We start from the raw sequence: 25616 nt of genomic DNA on the forward strand, positions 1-25616 counted from the left end.
TCTTGTTGCGTGCAGAGGGAATTTGAAAGACAACAGTTTATCCCGCCCCTCGGATTGAGCACTGCCAATGGTGAGTTTCCAGACCCTACTTCTTGATCTGGATCTGGCTCGTCAGGCTAGCTCTCGCTGTCATGCGAGAGGAAATGACTCTGAGGTCTCACCGCACAGAGTCTCACTTCTTCCTTTTCTGTCCAAAATGTTTTCTACATTTGTGAAATATACAAATTTCTCCTACACTTGTGAAATATCATGCTGGATTTTTTTTCAGAATCTGTTTAATTTCATCCATCAGATTTTAAGAATTGACACTCAACTGAAGAGGGACTCCTTAGCAGATGTGGAGATTCCAACAGTGAATCTATTATGTTGCTTCATCTTGAGAACTCTTTGCTGAATTGAACGTTCTGTCTCAGGCGAGTTCTTCAGTGTGCCATTGGCTGAGTTCCTCAGGGGTCGAACCTTCCATTCTCATGTTTTTCTTTTGCAAATAGCACCCAGTCTGTACCTATTCCATCTGGAAAGCCATCACAGTCTTTGTTTTGGTCTCTCAATCTTATGGATATCTCGGTGTGGATGAAAGACCACCTTCAGATTAGCCTCTCAGACTGAAGTCTGCCTCACCGGTCTTCCCATACAATAAATTATTTATTTATTTTCAGCTACATATTTAGAGGTCATGCAAGTAACCTCCACCGATCGCACTCCTATTTTAACATCATGAAGATTAGGCCCTATGTGGTCAGTCTGCTGTAGAGCCATGGAGATGTAGTTCTACACCTTGACTGCTCCACTACCCTACTTGCAAGTCAGACTGCCTCAAATGACTCAGAATAAATCATACCCAATATTCAGTCAGGGCATACGTTTTCATTGCTCTTAACTGGTTCCCCACATATATTTCAGCTAAATAGTACTGATGCTCACAGCAGCAAGCATGACAAGATTCATCGACTTGACATACCTAATGCTGATTTACCTTTCAGCTCTTTTACTATAGACCCTTTCAACAATAAAAACAAAAACAATGTTTGAACGTTCTATTTGGTTCCCAATCTACTTCCTCTGCATTAAGATAACATATGGAATGTTAAAACGGAAGCCTTGTGGGGCCAACTATGATGCTGATAATGGAACTCTCTTGAAAGAATCCATAGGATTTTTAGAGTCTGCTTGTGTCACCAGTGTGTGGCAAGAGGTTACCTCCTCTGTGGGCCCATGTTAGAGGAAACACTGAACTATTGTTGGTCATGGACTATCCCTGGGAAAAAAAACCTTCCTTTTGTATGCACATGCTTTTGAACCTGTGACTTATCTCTTTTTTTATGCACTTCCTCTTGCAGTTCCTCTGCAAAAAGCTGTCAGAAATGCGAGGGCTGTTTCCTTGTGCTGGACTCTACCCTTATGTGCATTGCTGTGGATGAAAGTATTTACCAAATGTTTAATCCATCTGGGTTTACACATGCGATGCAGTCAAAGTTAATGAAAGCCAATGAAAGATCAGTAACATTACACTTATAAATAATGACATGCTTAATAGATCGTGTTGGTTTTACATTACTATTAGTTGCGATAAAAATTGGAAGCTGTAACTATAAACTATTAAGGGAAGCAGTAACTATAGAACCATTATAGTAACTATTAGCACAAAACAAACATTCATACACACATAACGCAAGGTTTTAAGCCACCCATAAAGCTCAATGAAGAGTTTGTACACAGGATTTGTTTGTCACGTGATTTGGTTAAAGTAGGAATCTAAAAGAAGAATGAGACAGGTCAGAGTCCTATTTTAGATAACAAGGGAAATGTTTAATCTTTCGAGGGCCATTCCAGCATGGGGGTGCACACACGTGTAGTCACCAGGAGGGAAGACGTGAGGTATGGCTGCAAAAATGGCATTTAGACTTGACAGTTGCTACAAGAAAATTATATATATATATATAGCTCTTTTTGGCAATGCCACTTCCATATATGTGTTCAAAAAAACACACACACACACACACCAAAGAAACAAACAAAAACTGTCTTCCCAACAAACATAAAGAAATAAGTTCTATTGCTGCAATGTGACAACTGGATCATATACTATATATATATATATATATATATTTCATCCCTAAATATTTCTCCCTTTAAATTCTTAAAACATTTTTATTTAATCTCTTTGAACTCTCATGAGCAGAATATGTTTGGTTAATACTCCTCCTAAAACAAAGCTCCTTGATCACCAAAACTGCTGCAGAGGAGTGTTTTGTTATGGCTTATGGCATGGGACCAGATGTCTTTTCATACAGTACACAAGTGATTGTAGAGAATGGTACAGGAGGGGCATCTCAGTACACCCAAGAGACTGGTACCCACTGCGGGGAGGAGCTGGCTGATTCAATGGCTTCTTCCACTGCCTTTACACTCTCGTCCACATCATTGTTCACCAGAACAACATCGAAAAAGTGTTTGTAGGTGGCCAGGATTGAGTCGGACTGTCTTTGGATGGCTTTCACAGCGTCTGACTAAAGAATGCAAAACAGACAAATCAAGTCACATCGTGTTTTCAGGGCTTGCAGTAACTTCCGAGACAGGAAATTGATCATACCTGGTTTACATCTGTTGGTGCGATGAATACTGTAAGAGGGGCAAAGTCAGGGGTTCTCAGAAGTTTCAATGTCTGTGTAACATAGAAAATGCATTTCAATTTATGTAGACATGTCAGCTTATGTTCACACGCCTATTTCAAATGATGATCATACAATAGCACTAAAGTTTGAAAGGTTCCAAGAGTGATTTGAATGTTTAAAATTATATATAAATGAACAAATAATCACTGAGATTTGCCTTTATTCATTTGCACTCAAAATTCTTACAAGGAAGAGGAAGAACCCATGGGGTATGTTTGGTATACAGTTGTGTGCAAATGATTGGGTACCCTGAGAAAAATCTATATTTTGGTGATTCTTGAAGTGAAGAGGTCTCTCACATGACAGTGATTCAAAGCTTTTGGAAAAGCCTGTAGCCTCCAAACTTAACCATGTTTGAAAATAAATAGATCTTAAACATGATGTGCATTTAAGACTCTAAATGTATCTCAGCCAATGAGGTGATCTGCAAGGAAGAGTTGATGAGAATTAAGAGACTTTTCCTGTCTACAAAGATTTGCAAGCTGTGATATTTGCCAAAAAGTGTTATCAAGTGCAGACTTAATAGGGTGTCCAAACCTTTGCATTTATAACTTATAAGTACCACGGCATCAAAATTTGAAGAAAGCCTCATTGTTTCCTTGCCGCAGGGCTTTGCTGATTTTAATGTTACAGATTGTACTTTAAAATAAACACATTCTGTCATTCCCACACTGTATCTTTTGCATGCAGCTATATGTTGAGAACATACAGTAATACAGTATGCTGAGGTATAACAAAAATTTCTCCCGCTCTGTCATTTTTTGCCTGAGATTGACAAGCCAGATTAAAAAAATAAAAATATATAATACCTGAGGTTCCACATCAAGCAGTGCAATCTTTCCTTGTTCATGAATCTTGTGGATGGTTTCAATTTTGGTGCCATACATATTTCCCTGAAAGCTCCCATATTCCAGTAACTCATTCTGCACGATACATTTGGTCATTTCATCACTGGAGATGAAGAAGTAATCTTTCCCGTTTTCCTCATCCTTCTTTGGGGGTCGAGTTGTATCTGTTTAAAAAAAAATAGCAAAAAGTCACATTTGCAGCCAAATAACTTTATTCCTAAATGTATGCTTAACTGCCTAAACTCATTTGCTATCCTTACTCTTTATCAACATCATCATAATCAGCTGTATCATTATATCATACATTTTTGATTACTTTTTTACTGCAAATTTGCCTGACCACGGTCATTCAATTTATCGTAATTCAATTTATCGTAATTAATTTGTATCGTCCTCTAAACGTACAGCCCTGCTGTCATTGTGTTGTTTTTACAGATAACTTAGCAGCAGATGTCAAAGATAGATATTCAAAATGTGTCAAGATGACAATTACAAGGATACAAGGATACAAGGATACAAGGAAGTTTATTGTCACATGCATATAGTTACTGGAAGTAAGAAATGCAGTGAAATTATGTCTGGTGTCAGCCTATTTGTGCATTAATGGGGTAAAAAGTGCAGTAGAAGAGGGGTTTAGTAGATTAAGTGGCAAGGGCTGCATAAAAAAGGTGGGGGAGGATTGGGATTGGGTGGGGGGCACCAACAAGGAGCAATTAGGGGCAAGGTGGACCTAGTGGCAGAACTAGACTTTCATACATGGGGTATACTTAGAGAAAGGGGGAAAAACAATGAGAAGGACTTACGTGGGGCTGGATATGCAAACTTTTCTGGATATTTTAGTAACAACGAACTCTTGATGTGACTGCGACCTACACCAGGGGCACCTTCAGAACAACACAAAAACAAGGTTGTTGCCTTCAGTCAGTATAATAGATCATAGAAAGAGAGAAAATGATGTGTGACATCTTGGAGGACGGTAACAGGGCTTCAGAAGCAAGCCTTACCAATGAGGATAAGAGTTTTTCTATTACAGGCCGGGAGCCGTACAACCTCTTCATAGGAGATGACATCAAGCTGGTCAAAAACTGTTTAAAAATAGCATAGTAAAATCAGTGTGACAATAAAAACAAAACCCTCAGTGGAATTGCTGGATTTTTATGCTACAGTATCTCACTGTCTTACCCGAGCTATGCTTGGCCAGGTACTTGTCCTTCTTCTTCTTGTCTTTCTTACCAAAGGGGCTACAGGTTTGGCTAACCTCTCCTGATTTCTTGCTTTTGCTGGCAACACGCCTGCCAAAAATAGTTTGAAAATACACAGTTTGTAATGCAGTCAAATTATGAGATGATGGTCAGTAGCTGGCCAAAAACATGAATGGTGCTATTTTCAGAGTAACTGATCACAAGTCAATAGCCACATTATGAGACTCATCACAACGCCCTGCAAGGCTGATTTGATACACAATTAATTCCACTTCAGTTTTAAATTACCTTGTCTTGAAACCTAAAAATCTAAACTTAAATAATTATTTAATTCATCAGTGCACTTGTAAAAGAGTGGGTTTCACCTGGTTAAATAAAGGTCAAATAAAAAAAAAACAATTCAGAATACATCTTTATTTTCAAAACTGAGATCTAGCATGCTTGACTGAAACTTACAATTTGTTGTAAAATAAGTAAAACTAGTAAGAACATGTTGCCATTAAACACACACACACACACACACACACACACACACACACACACCATCTACTATGGATCTCAGCGTTGGGAATGCACAAAGATCTACATCAGGTAATTTGTATGTGTACCATTCTTGCAGCTCAGGGGAAGGGACGAGACCAGCGAAGTCAGCAGCTGAGTTGTCCACTCTGCCTTGCCACCAGTTAGGATCCTTCTTATCTATGATCTCGATGATGTCGCCAGTATTGAACTTCAGTCCTGCCTCTTTGCAAGGAATGAGATCGTCCTGAGTAGGGTCATAATCAAACTGGGCCCGCATGAACATCTGGGGAGGGAATAGCTCAGTTTACTGGATATGAAGCTATGGTTATGGGATTTGGCAGACGCCTTTGTCCAAAGCGACATACAAATACAAAAAACATAATGTATGAATCTAATATTTAAAATTTAACAGGGAACAGATTAGAATGATAGATAGGTAGATAGATACTTTATTGATGCCCAAGGGGAAATTCAAGGGTCTCAGTAGCATACAGACATCACACACAACATGCACTTACAGCAGAAATGGTAAACATAAGTATAAACATATAACTAAACTCCACTGTACAATAAAGACAGTAGAAGATAAGAAACTAACAAAACTAAATACAATACACTATATAAATTAAATTTAAAAAGTACAATGTGCTTGAGGGTGATCAAGCATAAGACGCTTGTAGTGGCAGGTGCTCAAGGGAGTGAGTGTCATGGTGAAGGTGCAAAAAGTCAATTCATAGTCCTTTAGTTATGTGTGCATGGCAAACTATAACAATATGTTGGTCAAACTATAACAAGGAGAATAGCAATAATAAACAACAATGTCAATTCAATCAATAGACTGATAAAATAAGCAATGGAAATAAAAGGCTATGATGATGATTTAAACATCTGGAAATAAATTGATTTGTTTTTCAAAAATAAAAACACTGGCTTCTTGCTGGTATACAATTCAGGGGTTAAAAAGAAAAGCTATATTAATGGGAATACACACAATAAAGGATGAGTGAATGATATTCTGATTGGTCTTTTCATTGGCTTACCTCACAGGGGAGAGAACGGCTCTGCTGTTTCGGGATGACCTTAAGCTTGACAACTCCATTTGTGTCTTTCTGCAAAAATAGCAATAGCATCTGTCTTAGTTAATTACAAATGTGCCCACCAAAAAAACAATAAATTTTTGTCCTTCACACCAGTTTTAACATACGTTGTCGATGTTCAACAAATAATGCCTTTCATACATTGAATCTATAAAACTGCCATATTTTAACCTTTTCAGAAAAAGCAAAGTGCTCAAATAAAATGTAACCATAAGGGTACAATTGTAAAAATTCTTCAAGATTACCAGTTCTTCGTGGCCTAGTCTAGTGTTAATAAAAGTGCTACTCCATTGACCTTCAGATCTGTTACACTGTAGTGATTTGTCTTTTGTCTATCAAATCATGTGCTTGTTGAACCAATACCAGATGCATAATTGTGCATTATCAGACATGGCACTAGAACAACAAACTCATATTGTGATAATGGCTTATCTCATACCTCTAACCCACTCACAACTTGAAGCACCACATACTTTTGTGGATTTCTGTTTGAATCTGTACCGTTACTTTAGCTCTTCCATCTCTACCGTTAGCTCTTCCATTACAGGTCATTAATTTTCTCTTATATACCCACTCTCACAATCCAACTCATATTTAGACACCATCATAGATGTCTATGCTAAGATGCAACTAGCACAAATAAGTTAAAAGGGATGCAAAACAAATGAAGCAAGAAATATGTAGTTTAGGTTGCACAAGGACAAGGAAACCAATATTCTGGTTTTGAGCACTGATTTTAAATCTGTCAATAATGTGAAAGGCGTCAATATTCTGAAGTGAAACTAAACTTAATTTTCGCACAATTTGATCAATTGTCACTTAATATGTAGACTAACTAAGATCATAGCAGCTGGTAAGTGCTTCAGTTTAAGAAATAAGACAGATGGTCTAAGACTGCACTCGAGACCAATCTACTGAACAGAGCCAGAGGGCATACCAGAATCTTCTGCAGCTGATCCACAGACTGGCTGGCTACACTCTGTCCATTTATCTCCGCTATTTCATCACCTTCATGCAGTGATCCTGAAGAAAAATTAAACACAGTCCTGAATTTTATCATTCTCAAAAATACAAATCATGTTAAATTTTATAGTCTCTAATTTGTTTAAAATCAAATGAAGGATTATAATCAACTGAGAGATTAACAAATGAATTACATTTATTTAAGCAAGATTCTAGTGTCACAACAATTTTAGTTCTTTTCACTTGCCATTAAAACTATAGATACAGTAGTAATACCTTACCTTGTCTGTGTATCATCCCACCATGTAATATTCTTGCAACGGTACATTTCTGTTTCTCATTTAACTTTAGAGTCACTCCCTATGGAGACAATTTAAAACAAAATCATATGATTTCAATTTTTATGCAAATTGTGTCAATGACACATAACCGTAATGGATTTTATATGCTGCCCTTACCATTGGCTCAGAGGGGTTCTTTTCAAAAGCCACTTCACGTGTAATTCCTTTGCCATTATGATGTGCAGCGCTGCCATTAGCACACATCTCCTGACCCTCGGAGGTCTGCATCGTAGCCTAGAAAACCAGATATTCAGCTCATTATTGGTGTATTTTTGTGTTTTTAATGTCTGAAATATTAAATGTGAGAAATACCAATATTCCTCATTTCAGATTAGCCAAATCTGAGTGCCATTAAAAGTCCATGGATATTCCAGAAAACCAGCTGAAATGTCCATATGCAAAGCACAAATGTGAGTTTTGTGGCCAAACATGTAAATCTAGAAAGATTTACCAAGGGTATTTTCTTTCTACTTGGATATTGGATGTGTCTGAGTGTTGTTTCTATAAAAACACACACTTACTTTCTAGATTTACAGCTTTACACATATAATGCACACTTGTAGTGTGGATACCATCCCTAAACCAGTCTGCTTTCATTCCTCACCAAAAAAGCCAAAGTCAGCGACTTTGTCAGTCACATGAATAAAGGAAGTGGCTACAGAAATGGGCTGAAGGCCATCTGGCTTCCTCAAGTTAATAAACAAGAGGAAGACAGCAGAAAGTGTTAAGATAAGCTGAAATGCATTACTCAACATACATAGTGGATATAAATCACAGAGTTAAGATTTACTGAGTCAGAAAATGAGTTAGTAATACAGAGGTCCCATGACATTGAAGACACGATGTACAGTACATGTTTTAACACATCCACACATTTATCAGTCTTGCTTTTAGGCCCATGGGGGCAATGGGATTGCATCAGCAATACAACACATGGCTCACCCTATAACTTGCCTTCTCTGGACTGCTGTTGTTTAGTGTTCAGCTGTGCTTAGAAAACTAAAAATATTGAAATAATAATGAAATTCAGACAGTTCTCGTTTTAAAGTGTTGAGGGGAAACAATGTTTTAGGCAGATTTTTAAGGAATAGCATATTCTCCAGGTCAGGTTTAGTGCTAGACTGCATAAAAGAATTAGCCTGGAATATCCAAACTCTTTCACAAAGTAAATAGGGTCTGGTGTTTCACGATTGTGATTCCTTTCCAACACTTGCATCGCGATGGGCGCTAACTTTGGTTAGGCTGGACGAATGATTTCAATCACATTGATCAGAGATTCCTAATGTTACTTCCTCCTTCGCCTAAACTTTACAAACTGACAATGAGCAGCATCGGCAGTCGGCCTACCTTTGCTGTAAATACATACATTTTTTCAAATGCATTTTTTGATGTTTGCAGGGGTTGCTGCTACTGTTTATCACAACCCGTTTCGATTTCATCATCCCCTCTCATCGCTGACTGGCCTGACATTTTTGTTTTGTCTGAGTGAAACGTTAGTGAACCATCATGTTCCAGACTAGCATCTCCCTCAATCTAGGTAGGCGGGGCCAGGCTATAAAAGAATGCCGTCAGGGCCCCTTTGACCCAAGAGGTATCAAACTATAATACAATCCAATACAAAGCAAAAAATGTCTAAACTTTTTTAGCATCTTGGTTCAAAAATAAAAGCCCGCCAGGGATCCACATTGGTAATGAATGTAGTCCCCTGTGTGGTCATGGTCAATGTTTTTTATGTTGATGATTTATCCATATAGTTTTAAGTATACTTCGATTTGAGCTCAGTTCTCCAGTGAGGGAGTATACGTTAATCAAATAATTTAACTTCAAAACACACCAAATAACACTCTCTTCCTGGTCTGAAATATCGATTTCTATGCAAAAACCTATAGGAACCGGATTTTAAATGCTCATTTAAAAGAAATGTGGTCAGACGGATTTAGAGGGTTTTGCATCTGAACTCTTCATTTTTTCCAGCCACTGTGTAATTTGCCTTGTGCGTCCTAACTGTGGGTTATCCCACTTGGTCAGAAGTTGTTGCAAGGTTTTCTTTTATTTTTATACATCATCTCTGTCTATAGTTAGGGGTTGGTTTTTCCTAGATCCATATATTTCCACAAAAAAAATCCTTCCCAAATCAACATCAGCTAAACATAACTAGTTAAGAGTCAGAGGACACATTCATAGAAGGATTTTCATATATAGACTTGAGTGCCAGGATGCTACAGCTGCATTGCTGTCTCATGTCATGTAAGTGCAACAAAATATGCTTAATTGAAGTTCATTAAAGATGCATCCTTAAAATTGTCTTTACAATCCAATAGCTTTGTAAGAACAGATGCCTCCAAGACATACCTGAGCTTAATATCAGCGGTAATGGTGTAAACCAGGCATTCTTGCCAGAACATCATGGTGAGTGCACGGCACTAGAAGGGGGTTCTCCAAAGTGGTGAATCCAGAGTACAGTTATGTTTTGTTTCCATCTGTATAGCTTTTGTCTTCTCATAAATATATAACTGAACTGATTTGAATTATGTTACTACACAACTGTGTGTGTGTGAGAGAGAGAGAGAGTGTGTGTGTGTGAGAGAGAGAATAAGGCATACAACTAGCAAATCTACCAAATGTTCAGTGAAAAGTAAAACACTTTCCATCACCATGTGTTTAGAAATTGTTCAGAGCTTAGCCAATTATCTGTGGCACGTGAGAGATAGGTAGGGTACTTCGCCTCGACTTGGCTACTCATAAAATACACTATGTTCACCGGCAGAATCCAGCGAGACCATGTAGGCCTAATGCCCGAAACGTAGCCAACCACAAATGCTGAATTATATTGAACAAAACAATTATTTGGCGGCGAGGACCACTGTAATTCATAGTATACATTTTGATATTAAAAAACCTCACAAATTAGTAGCCTACAGGCTATGTATATTCTGAGCTTTTCCCATGCATATGGCTATGAAATAGTTTAGGACATCAACTAGGTGATTAGGCGTATAGCCTTAATAAGAAATCACAATCGCCAAATGACCTGATATTGCTCAATACACAGACTACATAAATTTCTATTTTAAGGTTTGGCTACATCCCGTGCTTCCCTGCCCTACAGTGGGCCGGCAGATCTATCCAGGCAATACCAGTGGTGGCCAGAGCACAGACCTTCTTCGGGTTTCGAAACAGAAGCGTAAGTCCTCAGTGTTATGCTACATCAGGTTGCAGCTGTTATTCGTAAACAATGCCCAAATGCGCAACATCCAAATGCAAATGAAAATATTAAACACGAGTGTCCTGCCAGGAGAAATATTTGAAAACGTCTTACCTTTTCTGTCCGCGGTTTATTCTGAAGCAGTTGTTCTAGGTACAGATCGGACAGAGCTGTACGAACGCTGTTTACTTGCTCGAATATGACGGCAGGTTCATTTTTGTTGGACTTTAGTGTCATCTTTTACGCTTTTAGAGGGAGGGAGCAAAGAACCCACGATGCCCTTGCTCAAAGTCCGAAGGACACTGGATAAGTGTCGTCTGGTTGGTGCAAAAGAGCAAAAAAAGGCAGCGATAAAACGTCCCTTCACCGGTTAAAGTACGAGATGTAGATCTGACGCGCAAGGATCCTTGTGGTAACGTTAGTCATAAGCTGACAAAGCAAATAACCTTCCGTGAGAGGCGGGGAAAGTGTTCAACGCGTATACTCAGTGCATCGTGTTTGAGCCATGTATCGAAGACAACAACCCTGAAATACAGACAGATACCCCAACGCCCGCTGTGATGATAGCAAGACACGTTATAAATTGCAAGGGGCTATCTGAAATGCACTGACACTACATTCCAGTGGTGATAAAAATGTTCAATGCATCACAAAATCAGTTATTCAGCCAAATTAACTTGGCAACATCAACATGACATCAACACTGTTCCACATACGAAAACCTGCATATGGCTAGGCTATCGACAGGATAGAAACGACAGGATTTGCTTTTGACCAAAATTATATTTGGAGAGCTATTCCTTTAATAGTCAACGAGATCAACGAGTTCTTTTTTCCAGCGACCTCTAGCGGTTTTTCGTCATTGAGTCAATAGAGATCTCCTCCATGTAAAACCTTTGGGGATTAGATGTCATGTTGTCAAAACACTGTTACAATGAGACTTTATTGTGATTACAGGATATCTTCACATTGACAGATTGTATGCAATGATGTGTGTAGCCTATTATATGTAATACAAATAAGCAAAGAGATGACTAGGCTAGTCTAGCCAATTCACTGAAAGATATATAGCCTACATTCCCATCTCTTTTATGGGACATGTTTTAGTTGCTGTCACAAGAGGCTCAGTTCTATTTCTTTCATCCACGTTGATTTCATTACTGCAAACGCTAAGAGAAGACTGTCAGACTTATCATGGTTTATCTACATTATTAAAGTAGGACCTATGCTTGGTTATTGCAACCTCTAAAGTAATGTTGTGTATGTGTGATGCCATATGAAAATAAAGGCTTTATGGCAAAGGTCCTGTGTAGCCTACATCACATGAAGATTGACTCTGTTGTGATATTTATGATGCCCGTCATACACCTACTTTCATGCACTTCTGGCATGCATGACATGTAGGTGAAAGGGCATGAATTCTACAGTTTGTTTTCGAAGAGAGCCCTATTTGCATATGTGAAGTTCAGACTATTGACTCCCAATAATGACATTTAGCCAATCTGAATTTATGCTCACCAAAGCCTCTGACATACAGTAACTAGCTGTGACCTCCCATCCTCCCAATATCCCTCTCATCCAAACCACCTGTTCCAGTTTCTCCCCTCTTACAGGTTCATAACAACTGAAACCACATATTTCAAATAGCTTCTTCCCTTCAGTAATCGGACTCCTGAGCACTTAGATCTGAACAAGTTCATGCATTGATTTTTGCACAATTTCTTCAGCTATGAGGATAATACACGAGGGCGGGTTATACCTGGGAATTCTTTTTATATAATTATTTTGTTTCTTTTTTATGATTAAAGCACAATCTGATTCTGATTCATTCGGCTATTCAGCACTGTGGTTAATACAGGGGTGCGGTTAATACATGTTTTTTTTTCTTTACTGCTTTATTTGCATTCAACACTGTCCTGCGGTTTTTACACAATGTGGTTCACACAGGAAATTACTTCATGTAAATTATCTTCTTTTAAACATATTATTACTACATCACTCTGTCAACGGTGATTATCATTGGAATTCACATGATCATGTCTTACAGCTTGTCCTAACAGGATGTGATGCGAGCAAACATTAGCAATAAAATCTGTTCAATGACATTGTTTTCAATTGGAATGTCCTAACAGTAGGCTACATCACTCTGCGGTGATTATCATTGAAGCATGATCATGCTTACAGCTTGTCCTAACAGGATGCATGATGCAATAAAATCTGTTCAATGACAGTTTTTTTGAGAGAACTTTTGTTGGACGTCCAATTTCTGTCTTCTTTCTGTCGCCCGCATTTCTCTGCTATTTTGAATGGGAAATATGACGCAATAGGAGGGCATATTTAACAGATTCAGTGTCGACAGATAGCATTTAATGATACAAGACAGTCGCTCGCCCGCATCCTGTTAGGACAAGCTATTATACCACTGCTTGGATGAACTTCCTATTATGATGCAGTGTTTACTATGTCAGTTTTTTTTGTTAATCTGGTTGTTAAGTCGTGATACTAATGTGCCGATTCTTTCTTTGGGTCCAACTGGTCCTGGAGCCACTCATTTTTTTCCCATAGACAGTAAAATAAACATCCGATAAGCCGATAAGAAAATTGTCATTCTACTATTCACTTGCTTCCTCAACCTAACAAAATCATATTTTTTGCAGAGGCCTGGACATTACCTTTGATTATATAATCAGGCTGCAGTGCTAGGCTACACTAATTACTCTGTTAGACTTAAGCAATTTTTTTTTATCCTCACTAAAACAAAGGTGATTGACAAGGTTTGCAGTCTGTGAAAAATGGCTGGCTGCGCTAGTAAATGTTTTTGGACGAAAAAGCTGTTTGGCCTGTGACGTGTCAGTACCAATCCGTACCGCCAGCCCAATCCGTTCTGCGCATGCGTAGAGTTCTGCGCACGTGTGCGTATGCGCAGAACGGATCGGGCAGGTGGTACGGATCGGGTTGCTATTCCAAAAAAAAATCTGGTTTACACCATACACACACAATAAAAATGACCCATCACTACTTTCATGTAAAAACATACATTTATTAATTTATTTGTCTTTAAAGGAATATAGAAGACAACATTCACACTTGTAGGTGCAATGTGGTGTTGATTTTAGTTTAAAACATTTAAAAATGCCCTGGAAATATCTACAGAATATGAAGAGGTGTTGCCCAGATGTCCACTAAAGTTAGCATGCAAGCCAGCTCATGGGCCCAGCTCTCTGCAATATCACTGTGTACCACTGTGTAGCGCTGTAATGAATATAATGCAAGTTAATAGAAGAGGGCCCTGTTGTTGCGTTCAAGACTACTCTAAGGGCCCTATTCTACATGCTGTGCAAAGCTTGACGTAAAGCTTGTTCTGATCTTACACCCCCCAATAAAGTGATGAATTTTTTGCCATGCACTCCACTTTTATTAAACCTTGCACCCAGGAATGTGGCAATTAACAACATAAGGTGTGGTCTGGCGCATGATCCAAAAATCGCTATCTTACACCCTCTAAAAATCATTGCACCACTGACCAAGAAAAACCTGTTCTACAGCGAAAGGCGCATATAAAGCACAGCTGAAGACACACTGTCACAAGATTTAAGCAGCCCTTAGCAACCAGTCCCAAACAACTCTGCAGGATAGTCAGTCATTCGAATATTATTGTAGTAAGTGTTTCTTTTTTCAGGCTACGTTTTTGATTGTAACCCCTTGTCAGTCGAACAGTTTTGTCATTGTCTATGAGACCACGGTGAAGTTAGTTTCACTTTGCCTATGAGTTCAAACTGTGAAAATACCGACGTGCTGATTGAAGTTGAGCTGCTTGCTGTTAAAAGGAATGACAGATGTCACTCATTGGTTTATAGGATGTTACGCCCAAAACACACCCATGATTGAATGATTAAGAAACAGATGAACAACCCTTTTGAACAATGCGCTGATCACAAAATCATTCGGGTTTAATTAGCGAATGTGGACTGGACGACCCTTTAAACTTTGCATCTCTGACCAAGCGTTACCGATAGCCTGTACAGAACTCCCCATAGCACCTTTAATGAATAGCATTGACTGCAATCCTTCAGTGAAAAGCCTAAGCATAACTTGATATTGTAAATGTGAACTGATTTTCTTTACATTTCTTATCATTTTATTTTTTAATTACTTTTAAATGTTCCTGTTCACACAAGATGATTAAAACATCCTACAAACTTTCAGATATACTCTGCTGTATTTCTCAACCTTGTTTTGAAATTATTAGTGAAAAAATACTTTTGTTGACACAAACATCCCACTGTACACGTCAAAAAGCAGTACATTTCATGACAAATAAAGAATCTATGGTGTAAAGTTGGTGTTTGTGGTATTGAGAGGATACTCCTCCTACATTGCTGGATTCTCATCTCCATCCTCCTTTACTTGGTGTGTTGTTCTGCTTGCTTTCATAGGCCTGAAATTGTAATTGAAAAACAGATTTAACTGCAAATGACTACAAAGGAGAGAATCTCAATGTCAATCACTCAAATATCAAAACAATGATCATATTTAGCTTGTTTATTAGTAGTTGTGTGAAACAAGGCAGACCGCAGGTGACACTGGACTGTGTCACTGCTACGACCAACTTAACTATAAGATAGAACTTAAAATGATCATCTCAATCATAATGTCTCTATCAGACTGCTACAACATAAGTTGTTGCAAGTTGTTGTAGTAATACCACAACAGTGATTGTAGCATTAGTTTCAAAGTCAGTTGCTATCTGTTTATCTTGACAATACTTACTGGCAAAGTGATAATAGTGTTACTTTGTTAAAGGGTCACTTATTTCAGTAGAATAAATGTCTAGAATGTTGGGCATTTTTGAGTACTCACTGCATCTCACTGTCTTTAAGACTTTTGGTCACTTTCATTTTGTGTTGTTTCTTTATTTGGTGGGTGATGACCCAGACCAGGAGGCCAATGGCACCACAGAACAACAGTGCACCAATGATAGCCCCAGCAATGACTCCATCGTTTATCTCTGTGGAATATTAAGGTGAGGATTTGTGATGAGCCACTTTCCAAATGTTATATGTTTGAAGTAAACTGAACCACACATTTCACATAATATTAAATGACTTACAAATACTGTAAATCTTCATAGAATGGCCAGGCAGACTGTTCAGGTTAATTATTGAAAAGTACAGTAGATGACAAATGTGCATGAATTGACTGTATATAGGGGTTTTCTGCACATCAGTGGACTCAAAGCACTTTACAATTTCTTGCATCACATTCACACGCACACACTCCTACACTGATGATGGACGCTTCCATGCAAGGCATCTCCGTTGGGAGCAGCTTGGGTTTTAGTGTCTTCCTCATTGGCACTTCAAGAAGGACAGGAGAAACCTGCAGTCCCCCAGTTGCTGAATGACTCCTCTGGCTTCTGAGTCACTGTTGTTCCCAGAATCAAATGCATTTATATTCTTGCTCATGAATGAATTGTAGCTCTTGATATTGACCTCAACCACATACACACCACATACACACCTATGTCACATAATTAATGTGATTAGTTGAAGGAGAGAAAACAATGATAGAGCTGACATTGATTGACTGATTTTCAACATGTGATCGATCTGACATTTTTCCATTGTCTAGGTAAATGACCTGCAAACACCAAGAGCGACTAGGCTGGTTTTTGCATAATTCACCACTATGAGAAAATGTGGGGTGATTGAAATGTTAAAGGAATTATCCGGAGTAAAATGCACTTTAGATCAATTTACGGATGATTGGGAGGACATACGTTGAGTTGACATCCAAATCATGTCATTCGGTTGCAACGTACGCTCGCCAATACGTCATCGATACGCCTCTTTATGCAGACAGGATTCGATCCCCATTTCGCGCCCATAGACATGAACTAAGACGAAGTATCTTGCTCCGCCTTAACAATCTTTGGTGTTACTTCACACTCAGCAATCGACTCCTACGGACTTTCCCCTGAAGATTGCAGCAAAGATGGCAACATTTCCGGAAAGGTACTGGCTTGATGAAATTCATTCTGGACTCTCTATCCGACCACATAAAGACCTCGGGATACTTCGGTTTGGCTTTAGGGACCCTCTACTCACTACCACGTAAGTGTAATGTTGTTTGGAACTGTAGAAGAGGTATAAAATAGCGTTTTGTAGGGCGAAATGACATGCCAGCGTCACTTCCAGGCTAACGAAGTTTTGACTAAAAGCGGTAACATCGAACTTTCTCAAAACACATCCGAATGACATGATTTGGATGTCAACTCAACGTATGTACTCCCAATCATCTGTAAATTGATCTAAAGTGCATTTTACTCCGGATAATTCCTTTAAATATGACCAAATTTTTTGCTTTTGTCAAACATGGTCCTCTGTAGTCATTTACCTTCACTCAGATCTATGGTGCAGCTAGCTGTACCAACACCATTAGATGCCACACACTGGTATTCTCCGAACTGAACCTGGGAGATGTTCTGAATAGCCATGGTCCCTTTCTTGATATCTGTTAAAAGAAATTATAGAAAAAGAGATTTTGTTATTTCTGTCAAGTATTCTAAGTATCATTCACAGACACTAACTTTATGCAACAGATGAAAAGAACTGAACAGACTATACAAAATAATATATAATTTATTATATTATCAGGGTGTAGAGTAGACCTTGAATGCCCTTAATCTGGCCATCCTTCACATGTGTCCAGGTGTAGGTGGGTGGTGGATTTCCCTCTTTACTATGGCAGGTGAGTATGACTTGATGACCAGTTGCTACTTCTCCATGATGGGAACAGTAAGGAGCCGAAGGCTTCACTGGATATATTACAAAAAAAACACAAAAAAATTAGATATCACGCAACGCATCAGTAGTTTTTCACTCACCACAGCATCTCTGCACCCAAGTAGCAGTGTTTCGGCTGTAATTCGCCCTAATATAGTCACAAGTCAATATCTGCCTAGGAAATCGCCTAGTCTTAATCTGCATTGCTATTTGTACTCGTTATGAATATGCAGGCCACAATAAGAAATTAGGTTTTTTCTTTTTTTCGGTTGGCTCACTTTTACTCACGACATGCTATCCGGCAACAAAGGATTCCATTCACTATGCTAAGCTAACCTAGCTGGGGTGCTGGCGGACTACGACAATGCATGCACGGAGACAAAAAGGTTTTTGCTCACTTATCTAACTCTAGGGGAGACGGTGAATAACCCAATTTCATAAAACGGTGGCGTGTTCCTTTAACAGTTTATATTGAACTTGAATTGACAGTTCACATTATGTATTCCATTATGTATTCCATATACAGTTCCATTATGACCGCCACCAGAGATAGTTTTTCCCCTTATGAAATTTTTGGGGATCTGTACCTGTGCACTTGATATAAATCTGGACGCACTTCTAACCCCACTTGGCCGATAAAGAATATAAAGTCTTGAGCACCATGGATCACATCGCCCACCCCCCACCCCATGAAACGTAAAATTCTCACACTTGCACATTTGCCATCAGGACATTTTGAGTATTGATCCATTTACCCGCATAGGTCATGAACATGCCAAACTGCATGTTTCCAACCTCAGCAAAATCATTTGTGGAATTGCTGTGCATAAGCAACAAGCTATATAATACATTTTATAGTCCATCTTTAGTGTGGACAACCCCTATAGTTGAGTGGCATGATGCTATGTAATGTAGCCAACATGATCAGAAGGTTTTTTTTTATTAACATCAGCCTGTGAGCTATTTTTATCTGCTGATTCTGTTTTAGATGGTAGGTGTTGTAATGTATTGTTTGTATACACATATTTCTATTTGTGACCAATATTAATCACCTTTGTAGAGAAAGAAAAAGTAATAATGGGTGTTTATCATGTATATATGGCTTTTAAACAAATCTGTTGATTTACCCAGAACATTGACAACAACGGTCATCTCATTCCTCCCCTCAATATCAGGCATATTATTCACTTCACAGCTAAACATTCCTGAGTCGTTTTGCTGCATGTTGTCAATAGATATTGTGGCATTCTTTGTCATTGCTGGATTAGAGAGCATCTTCAGCCTGCCTTGGAACGCAGGAATAATGACTGTGGTCCCACCTTCATAGAACAAGATCTGAAGGATTAGATGAAAATCTTAATTATAATAATGTTTCTATACAAAATGATAACAGGTTAACATTAACTAGACAACAATCCACCTCAGACTCAAGCAGTTGTTCAAATTACAGACACACACACACACACACACACACACATTCATACATACATACATACATACACAGATTCACACACACACACACACACACACACACACACATACATACACTACACATACATACACACACACACACACACACATACACACATACATACATACATACATACATACATACACACATACATGCATACACACATACATACACACATACTTACATACATACATACATAAACACATACACACACACATACATACATACATATACACACATACACACATACTGTACATACACATATTCAAACAAATCATTTACAATGCTTGCAGGAGGACACAAACTATATCATTAACAAACTGCAGGTGAGATGGCTGAATGGTTTCATAAATCAAATACTACTACTACTACTAATAATAATAATAATAATAATAATAATAATAACAACAATACCTGTGTAACATACTGTAACAGATCTATACACTGTATTATATTACAGTAATATTACAGGAGTATTTTGTGAGATTTAATAAGAAAACAATCTGGCATTACAAACTCTGAAATTCCAAACTCACCCTTAATGCATGTTTTACAATACAATAAGTTATCAAATTGTTATCACACATCCATTGTCTAAAATGTAAAACAAAGCCTTTGTTATCAATATTGGACATAAAGTTGTGTATTTTTTAGTGTCAGGTTCTGTTTTCATTAATAACTCTGTTCTGTGCATTAGTGCAACCACAAACAGAAAGCCAAGAGGTTTTGGCAGGTGAACACTATGTTACTATAAAAAATAAATATTAATTTAGTCAACATTTTTTGATGATGCCAATGAATGGGATTTAGGACAACTGTAGGCTATAATTGCTTGGAATAAGTACACGTTCCACCGTGAAGAGCATACCCAGTGTGAAAAACTATTCCAGTTGAATATAGCATTTGTCACAAGGCATTTTGGTGACATTGGCTATGACTCACACTCACAATCTATTTCCTTTCAAATCAGTACCCCAAGCCTTTGTAGCAAATGCAACCCATGCCGGTGCATTGAGAATACTTTCCCCCTACATATAGTCATTCATTATGTCAACATACAATATTCCAGTGTTAGTTTAGTTAATTAGGGTAGGAAGGGAAGTGTGTTTAAAATTAATATCTAAAACATTAAAATGTAAGAGAAGCCCTCACCTCACCTTACTGATAATAACTAAATAACTTAGTAGCCATTTTTAATGTACAAGACATGCATATGCAAATTATATAAATGCTTTGTCTGTAAACAGATGGAAAGGAACCTGTTTTATTGTTACTTATTTGCTTATCGGGGGAACTGTTTTGAGATAAACACTCACTGCTCACACATTGTAGGTGCATACTTTCCCCACATGAAAAATATTAGGCTTCAGTCGCTGTAGATCTGTGTAACGCACCTGTTTAGACTGACCAGTTCCAAGATTTTCAGTGAAGAACCACTGGACAATCAGATTTTTGGTTGGGGCTGTGGTTGTAAATGTACAAGCAAGAAACACAGTCCCCCTCTCTGTGACGTTGACTGACCGCTCTGGAACGGTCACAGTAATTGAATGAACAATGCCTGAAAAAGGAAGTTGAAACATGAGATGAGATCCCCCTTCTTTAATAAGTGAGGATTTAGATTGTAAACATGTACACTTATATATATAATAAATTATGCAATTTACATAAACGTTGTTATCTGTGCTAGCACAACTAAAGTATACATTTGGTTTTACAATAATAATGCTACTGAGATTAGCTATACATTTTAGTTAGACTTATTGTCCTCTGTATTAACGTTACTGTATTTATAAAGCAAAACATTACATTAGTATGAGGTTTTTTTTCCCCTCACAATGTTTTCTCTGAAAAATACTTCCAATCCACACAAAAAGAAGCCAGACTGGGTGTGTCCATCTGTTAACTTTCACTTAACCTTTATAACTGCCACATGTTTTAATGTTTGTGTACTCACCTAACATGTTGCACAGGAGGAAGATATTGGTCGAGCGCATTATTGCTGAAATATGTAAAGATATAAGCAATAGATTGTCACCCCTGTAGTTGACTCATGAGTTTCGGCAGACCTGGCGGATAGGTTTCAACTACTTCCACTGACTTTGTTGTAGTCTGCTGCTTATCAGTATAAGGTACCTGAAGGAAAACACCCACTGAGAACACAGAACACATCATAGGACAAAGCCGTAACTGGTACAACTTTTTATTTGCACAGATTTGTTTGCTTAATTTGGAACCAGTTCAATAGCCCTGTTTCTATTTGAATGAATACACCAAATGTAAGGAACAATCAAAGTTTGGGTTTTTTGATTGACTGACACAGTGTAAATCTTTGTGTTCAATCAGAACATTACATTGGAAAATAACCAGGCAGATATAAAATAAAGTAAACAAACTTTTTTTTTTTGGTGTAAATCCTAAAATACCCTCTTATGCCTTCACATGTTCCAGCCCCGGGTCATTTACCCCCCTCCTCCACCTCCCCCCAACATTCTAAATAATGTTTTATACATCATCATGACAATCTGTCATGTAAATAATGTGTAGTGCTTTACATTGTAGTCGACATGTCGACATTAAACTCGACATTTCGAGAATAAAGTTGAAATGTCATGTCGACTTTAATCTCGACGTGACAACTTTAAAGTCGCCATGTCGACATTAAACTTGACATTTCGAGAATAAAGTTGAAATATCATATCTACTTTAATCTCGACGTGTCGACTTTAGTGTAAAGTCGACATGCCGACATTAAAGGGACACCGGGCAAGCCTGATGCTTTTTCTCTACGAAACTCCCCCTCGCTCGGTCTGAAGCTATTTTCCTTTTCTTTGCGTCTTCCGTCAAGGGTTTTCGCTGCTTCTTCGCCGGCTCTGCCATTATACACATGTTTGCAACAATCTCTAGCGTTTTGTTAGCCTGCCTCTGTGCTGTAAACTGATCCTGCCCGATCGGGCGGGTAGGATACACCGAACTTGCAAGTGGGATATTCTTCCTACAGGCAGTGGGGGCGGGCGAGAGAGCCTTCATTCGCCCCGTAATAAGTCATTTAACCATATACCGACTTACGAAGATGATTAATTAACACAAAAACGTTGCCTGGTGTCCCTTTAAACTCGAAATAGCCTACAGTTTAAACATAGCCTACAGTTAAGCTATGTAGCCTATACTAACACACAATATGTGACATGAATAATAGGCCTACTTCAAATAGGTGTTATTTCAGATAGATTGCTAGATTGCAGATATTCAGATAGATTGCTTGTCTGTTAACTAGGCTACTCATTGCCATCATTGTGATGCGCTGTATCTCGCGGTTATGGAAATACCATGCACTATGCCATTTATATAGCTAGAATAATACATGTTTCTAATGATGTTTCTATAGTACAAAATGTTATTTCACTCTTTTTTATGTGGGTAAGGCCACCGCACATCCAAATAACTGCCCTTCATGACCCACAGCCATTACTCTCCATAGGTTAACATGGCAAAACTCATTTTTCTAAAACTGCTTTTCCATGTCTCACCTGCAATAAATATAGGAGGCTATAAACACAGAATATGTGTGCATTTACTTAGAATACATGGGGTTGCCTGGTCGGGAGGACAGCTTCATTCGTCCCTCCATTCAGCAATAGGCTGTTTTGCATCCATTACAAACAAACATGCAATGCGAAAGTCTAGGATTGGGGAGAGCACTTAGTATGCCTAGTCTAGTGCATAAGCATGAAGTTGAAACTTTAGATGAAAAACACTCTTTAATAATTGGCCTACAATAAATAAATAAACCGCTAATGACGTTTAGGCCTACTTTTGACCATCGCATTTATCGCCTGTAACTCCGTGATAAGGACCTAACAGGAAAGTATTTGGCTGAGCAACGGAGGTTAATATGTTGTTTTGTCCACATGATATAGGCCTTGTATGTCTAATCATTGTTGCACTCGAAGAAAACTGGAATGTTTAATTCGTCCTCCCTTTCAATCGTCCCGAGCGTTTAAGTCAGTAGTTTTCATTCTATATAGATTTACCTTTGCACACAGCTTCATAAGACCTGATACTAGGGCTTAGTTGTGTTTCTTAGTCATATCAAGTGACCTAGAGGGCTAAAATGTAGTCAGTTCAGAGATGCTTGTTATCCGATAGAATGAGAAAACAATATTCTAGCCTCTGTAATTCTGTGTCAGTACATCATACTACAGTGTCTCAGCTTTCCAAAGAGGTCAGGCATTTGATTATAGGCCAATGTATGTAGGAGCAATGCCCTCCTAAGTTGATGATGTGCAAAACTCAATATGGGCCATAAGTATAAGGGGATACTCATATAATAACAATAATTTCTCTTTATCTAATTATGCAAGAGACTGTGGCCTATGTTAATGCCACACTTTTTTTCAACTTTTTTTCATGCTAGTTTTACACGGACTCCTTAATCATGTTGTACTGTAATCTTAACTTGCTAATTAGTTATCTTAGTACTGCTTTTGTTACTGTCAATCAAAGCTATCATTTTACTGACTGGAAATTTTTTGGATTTAAAAAGTTGTCATTGAATTTGTCTAACTTCCCCCATATGAGGTTTCCACTACCGTGAACTGTAATTTTTACAGTCCAGATACATATATCCTTTCAGTTGCCATACTAACATTATTTTAATCTAATTTTGGATGCATTATCTTGAATTTTTGCAGCAAAGTAGAAAGATTGTCTTGCAGATCAAGTTGCCATGATCCAGTTAGCAAAAACCAAAAACTCTGAGACTCTATGGATGCAAAGTGCAGTACCACCCCAGTCTAAGTAATTGAGCACTGTAATGGTTATGTAAGGGATAATGTATAGAACGCCGGTCATTATTGGGAAAATAAGTCCGACAGGGCTTAACCGGACCCCCGGCGCCAGCGGAGGGGTCTTGTTTCGCCCTGAAGGAACTTATTTTCCCATAATGACCGGGCGTTCTCTATACATTATCCCGCTTTATTATCTGCTACTTGCCAAAACGAAAAAATAAACTCCACGATATGTCTCTTTACACTTATTTGTTACCGTTTCGTCGTGGCTTTTGCTGAGAAACAAATAGTTCGCAACACACGCTGAACTTGAATCTAACATTCTTTAGAACACAGCTGATCAACCGTCTGCTTTCACTTTTTAATGAAGTTCCAATGCAAGAAGTGACCGGAATACTTGCGGAGTGATATAATCAGCAGCACAAAACCCGTTGCCATTGACAGCGGTAATTATATGTTTGCAGCGGTAATTACATGAATTTATTTTACCGTAGAACGTTGGGAAATCCCGTTCAAGTCAATGGAGCGCTCTACTAGCATTGTGAAGAGCTGTATAATAAGACCATATAATGACTATATGGAAATGGTCCAAATGATGCCTATAAGCTTGCATGTTACTGACAGCTAGCCCTATTCTCGCGCTGAAGTATCATGGGAATTCAATTGTTGTAGGAAAAGGCAAACGGAGTAGTGTGCAAATGTGACAGTACAAACTTTGAATTTAGATGGTTTCTTCACAGCACAGCACAGACCTTTTAATGTCATTTTGAGTCTGTTCAGAGGCAAAAAAGGCGCTTTTAGATGATGCCCCCAGACCTAGCATTGTAGCTGACTGGGAGTACTGGCCATTAGCTACAGCTACTCCAGTCAGTAGTACTGATTTGGTTGTTTTTTCCCTATCGACAGTGCTCGGTGATGTCTAGCGATCAAGATGTATTGTAAAAATCAGCCGGATTTCTCCTTTAAGATGCACTGAGTCAACATGTGTCTTCTTTTACAAAGCAGCTATGTCACAGAATGTGTTCTGTCAGCTTGTAGCCTATACCTATGGATAACCTATACAGTGACAAGACAAGAGTAATATGTGTCGCTTAAAAATGATCAAGTGTATTGCATTGATCAATTGGTTGATAAATCTGTACATCGATGAAGTGACATGATTGCAAAAATGTCCTTGGATACACTCCTTGTGCTTCTACCAGAATCATATTCAAATGCATGAAAAATCTTTTACGCATTTTAAGCATTTCCTCAGAATGATTTGCAGCCATCAGGGCAACAGTCAATACCCTTGCTTCTCAATCTTGCTCATATTGCCATCTGTTTTCCTGAAGTCCAATGAATGCATTAGATGCCTTGGCCCCTTTAAATTTGCCTTTGCTTGTAGCCTTTGAAACACTACTGCTCTGCATCACTGCTCACCAAGGTTGCCTAGCAACTAGGTGGCACATAGATCCCCACGGAAATCCTCATCTTTTGCGCAAAGCATCTTGACAGATATAATATATATATATATATATATATATATATGTATATGTGTGTGTGTGTGTGTGTGTGTGCGTGTGTGTGAGTATGTGTGTGTGTGTGTGTGTGCGTGTGTGATTCCTTACCTTCCTATAGCCTAGGCTATGTATGTAGGAAAGCAGGATGGAGTAGACTAGACTAGCCTACTCGTATTTGTAGGCTACACATTCATAGAAGAACACATATAAAACATAAC

The 25616-nt window shown here is 38.4% G+C and overlaps 2 protein-coding genes and 1 long non-coding RNA gene across 4 annotated transcripts; 1 reads left to right on the top strand and 2 right to left on the bottom strand.

The window, feature by feature from the left end:
- Positions 1 to 1787: 1787 nt before the first annotated feature.
- mpp1 (MAGUK p55 scaffold protein 1) lies at positions 1788 to 11390 on the bottom strand. The gene is made up of 12 exons (XM_048229064.1): positions 10968 to 11390; positions 7766 to 7882; positions 7589 to 7667; positions 7282 to 7367; positions 6288 to 6356; positions 5334 to 5530; positions 4706 to 4815; positions 4528 to 4608; positions 4327 to 4407; positions 3485 to 3687; positions 2594 to 2665; positions 1788 to 2510 (listed from the first exon to the last, which is right to left on the bottom strand). The coding sequence occupies exons 1-12, from the start codon at positions 11088 to 11090 to the stop codon at positions 2334 to 2336; spliced, it is 1395 nt and encodes a 464-aa protein (XP_048085021.1). The 5' UTR covers positions 11091 to 11390; the 3' UTR covers positions 1788 to 2333.
- LOC125284913 lies at positions 9548 to 17643 on the top strand. 2 transcript variants are annotated; one of them, XR_007191963.1, is made up of 3 exons: positions 9548 to 10832; positions 15789 to 15876; positions 17565 to 17643. It is a non-coding gene; the product is annotated as an uncharacterized LOC125284913 (long non-coding RNA). The 2 variants fall into 2 exon arrangements; XR_007191962.1 differs by having other exon boundaries at positions 15794 to 15876.
- Positions 15052 to 25611, bottom strand: LOC125284910 (V-set and immunoglobulin domain-containing protein 1-like). Its single transcript, XM_048229065.1, has 8 exons — positions 25507 to 25611; positions 21064 to 21242; positions 20504 to 20667; positions 18766 to 18973; positions 17524 to 17670; positions 17250 to 17366; positions 15714 to 15861; positions 15052 to 15291 (listed from the first exon to the last, which is right to left on the bottom strand). Exons 2-8 carry the CDS (start codon positions 21101 to 21103, stop codon positions 15225 to 15227), a joined length of 891 nt encoding a protein of 296 aa, XP_048085022.1. The 5' UTR covers positions 21104 to 21242; positions 25507 to 25611; the 3' UTR covers positions 15052 to 15224.
- Positions 25612 to 25616: the final 5 nt, after the last annotated feature.

This window comes from Alosa alosa, chromosome 20, assembly GCF_017589495.1.
Source record: "Alosa alosa isolate M-15738 ecotype Scorff River chromosome 20, AALO_Geno_1.1, whole genome shotgun sequence".
In the NCBI taxonomy this organism is placed as follows: Eukaryota; Metazoa; Chordata; class Actinopteri; order Clupeiformes; family Clupeidae; genus Alosa; species Alosa alosa.

Excerpts from the sequence above, each read along its gene's own strand:
- mpp1 (XM_048229064.1), bottom strand. The coding sequence starts at position 11,090 with ATGACACTAAAGTCCAACAAAAATGAACCTGCCGTCATATTCGAGCAA. Across the intron at positions 6,357-7,281 it reads ATCAGCTGCAGAAGATTCTG|AAAGACACAAATGGAGTTGT; the intron begins GTATGCCCTCTG and ends CTATTTTTGCAG. Across the intron at positions 3,688-4,326 it reads GTTTGCATATCCAGCCCCAC|ATACAACTCGACCCCCAAAG; the intron begins GTAAGTCCTTCT and ends TTTTTTAAACAG.
- LOC125284910 (XM_048229065.1), bottom strand. The coding sequence starts at position 21,103 with ATGCGCTCGACCAATATCTTCCTCCTGTGCAACATGTTAG. Across the intron at positions 20,668-21,063 it reads CCTCCTGTGCAACATGTTAG|GCATTGTTCATTCAATTACT; the intron begins GTGAGTACACAA and ends TTCCTTTTTCAG. Across the intron at positions 18,974-20,503 it reads GAACTGGTCAGTCTAAACAG|ATCTTGTTCTATGAAGGTGG; the intron begins GTGCGTTACACA and ends CTAATCCTTCAG.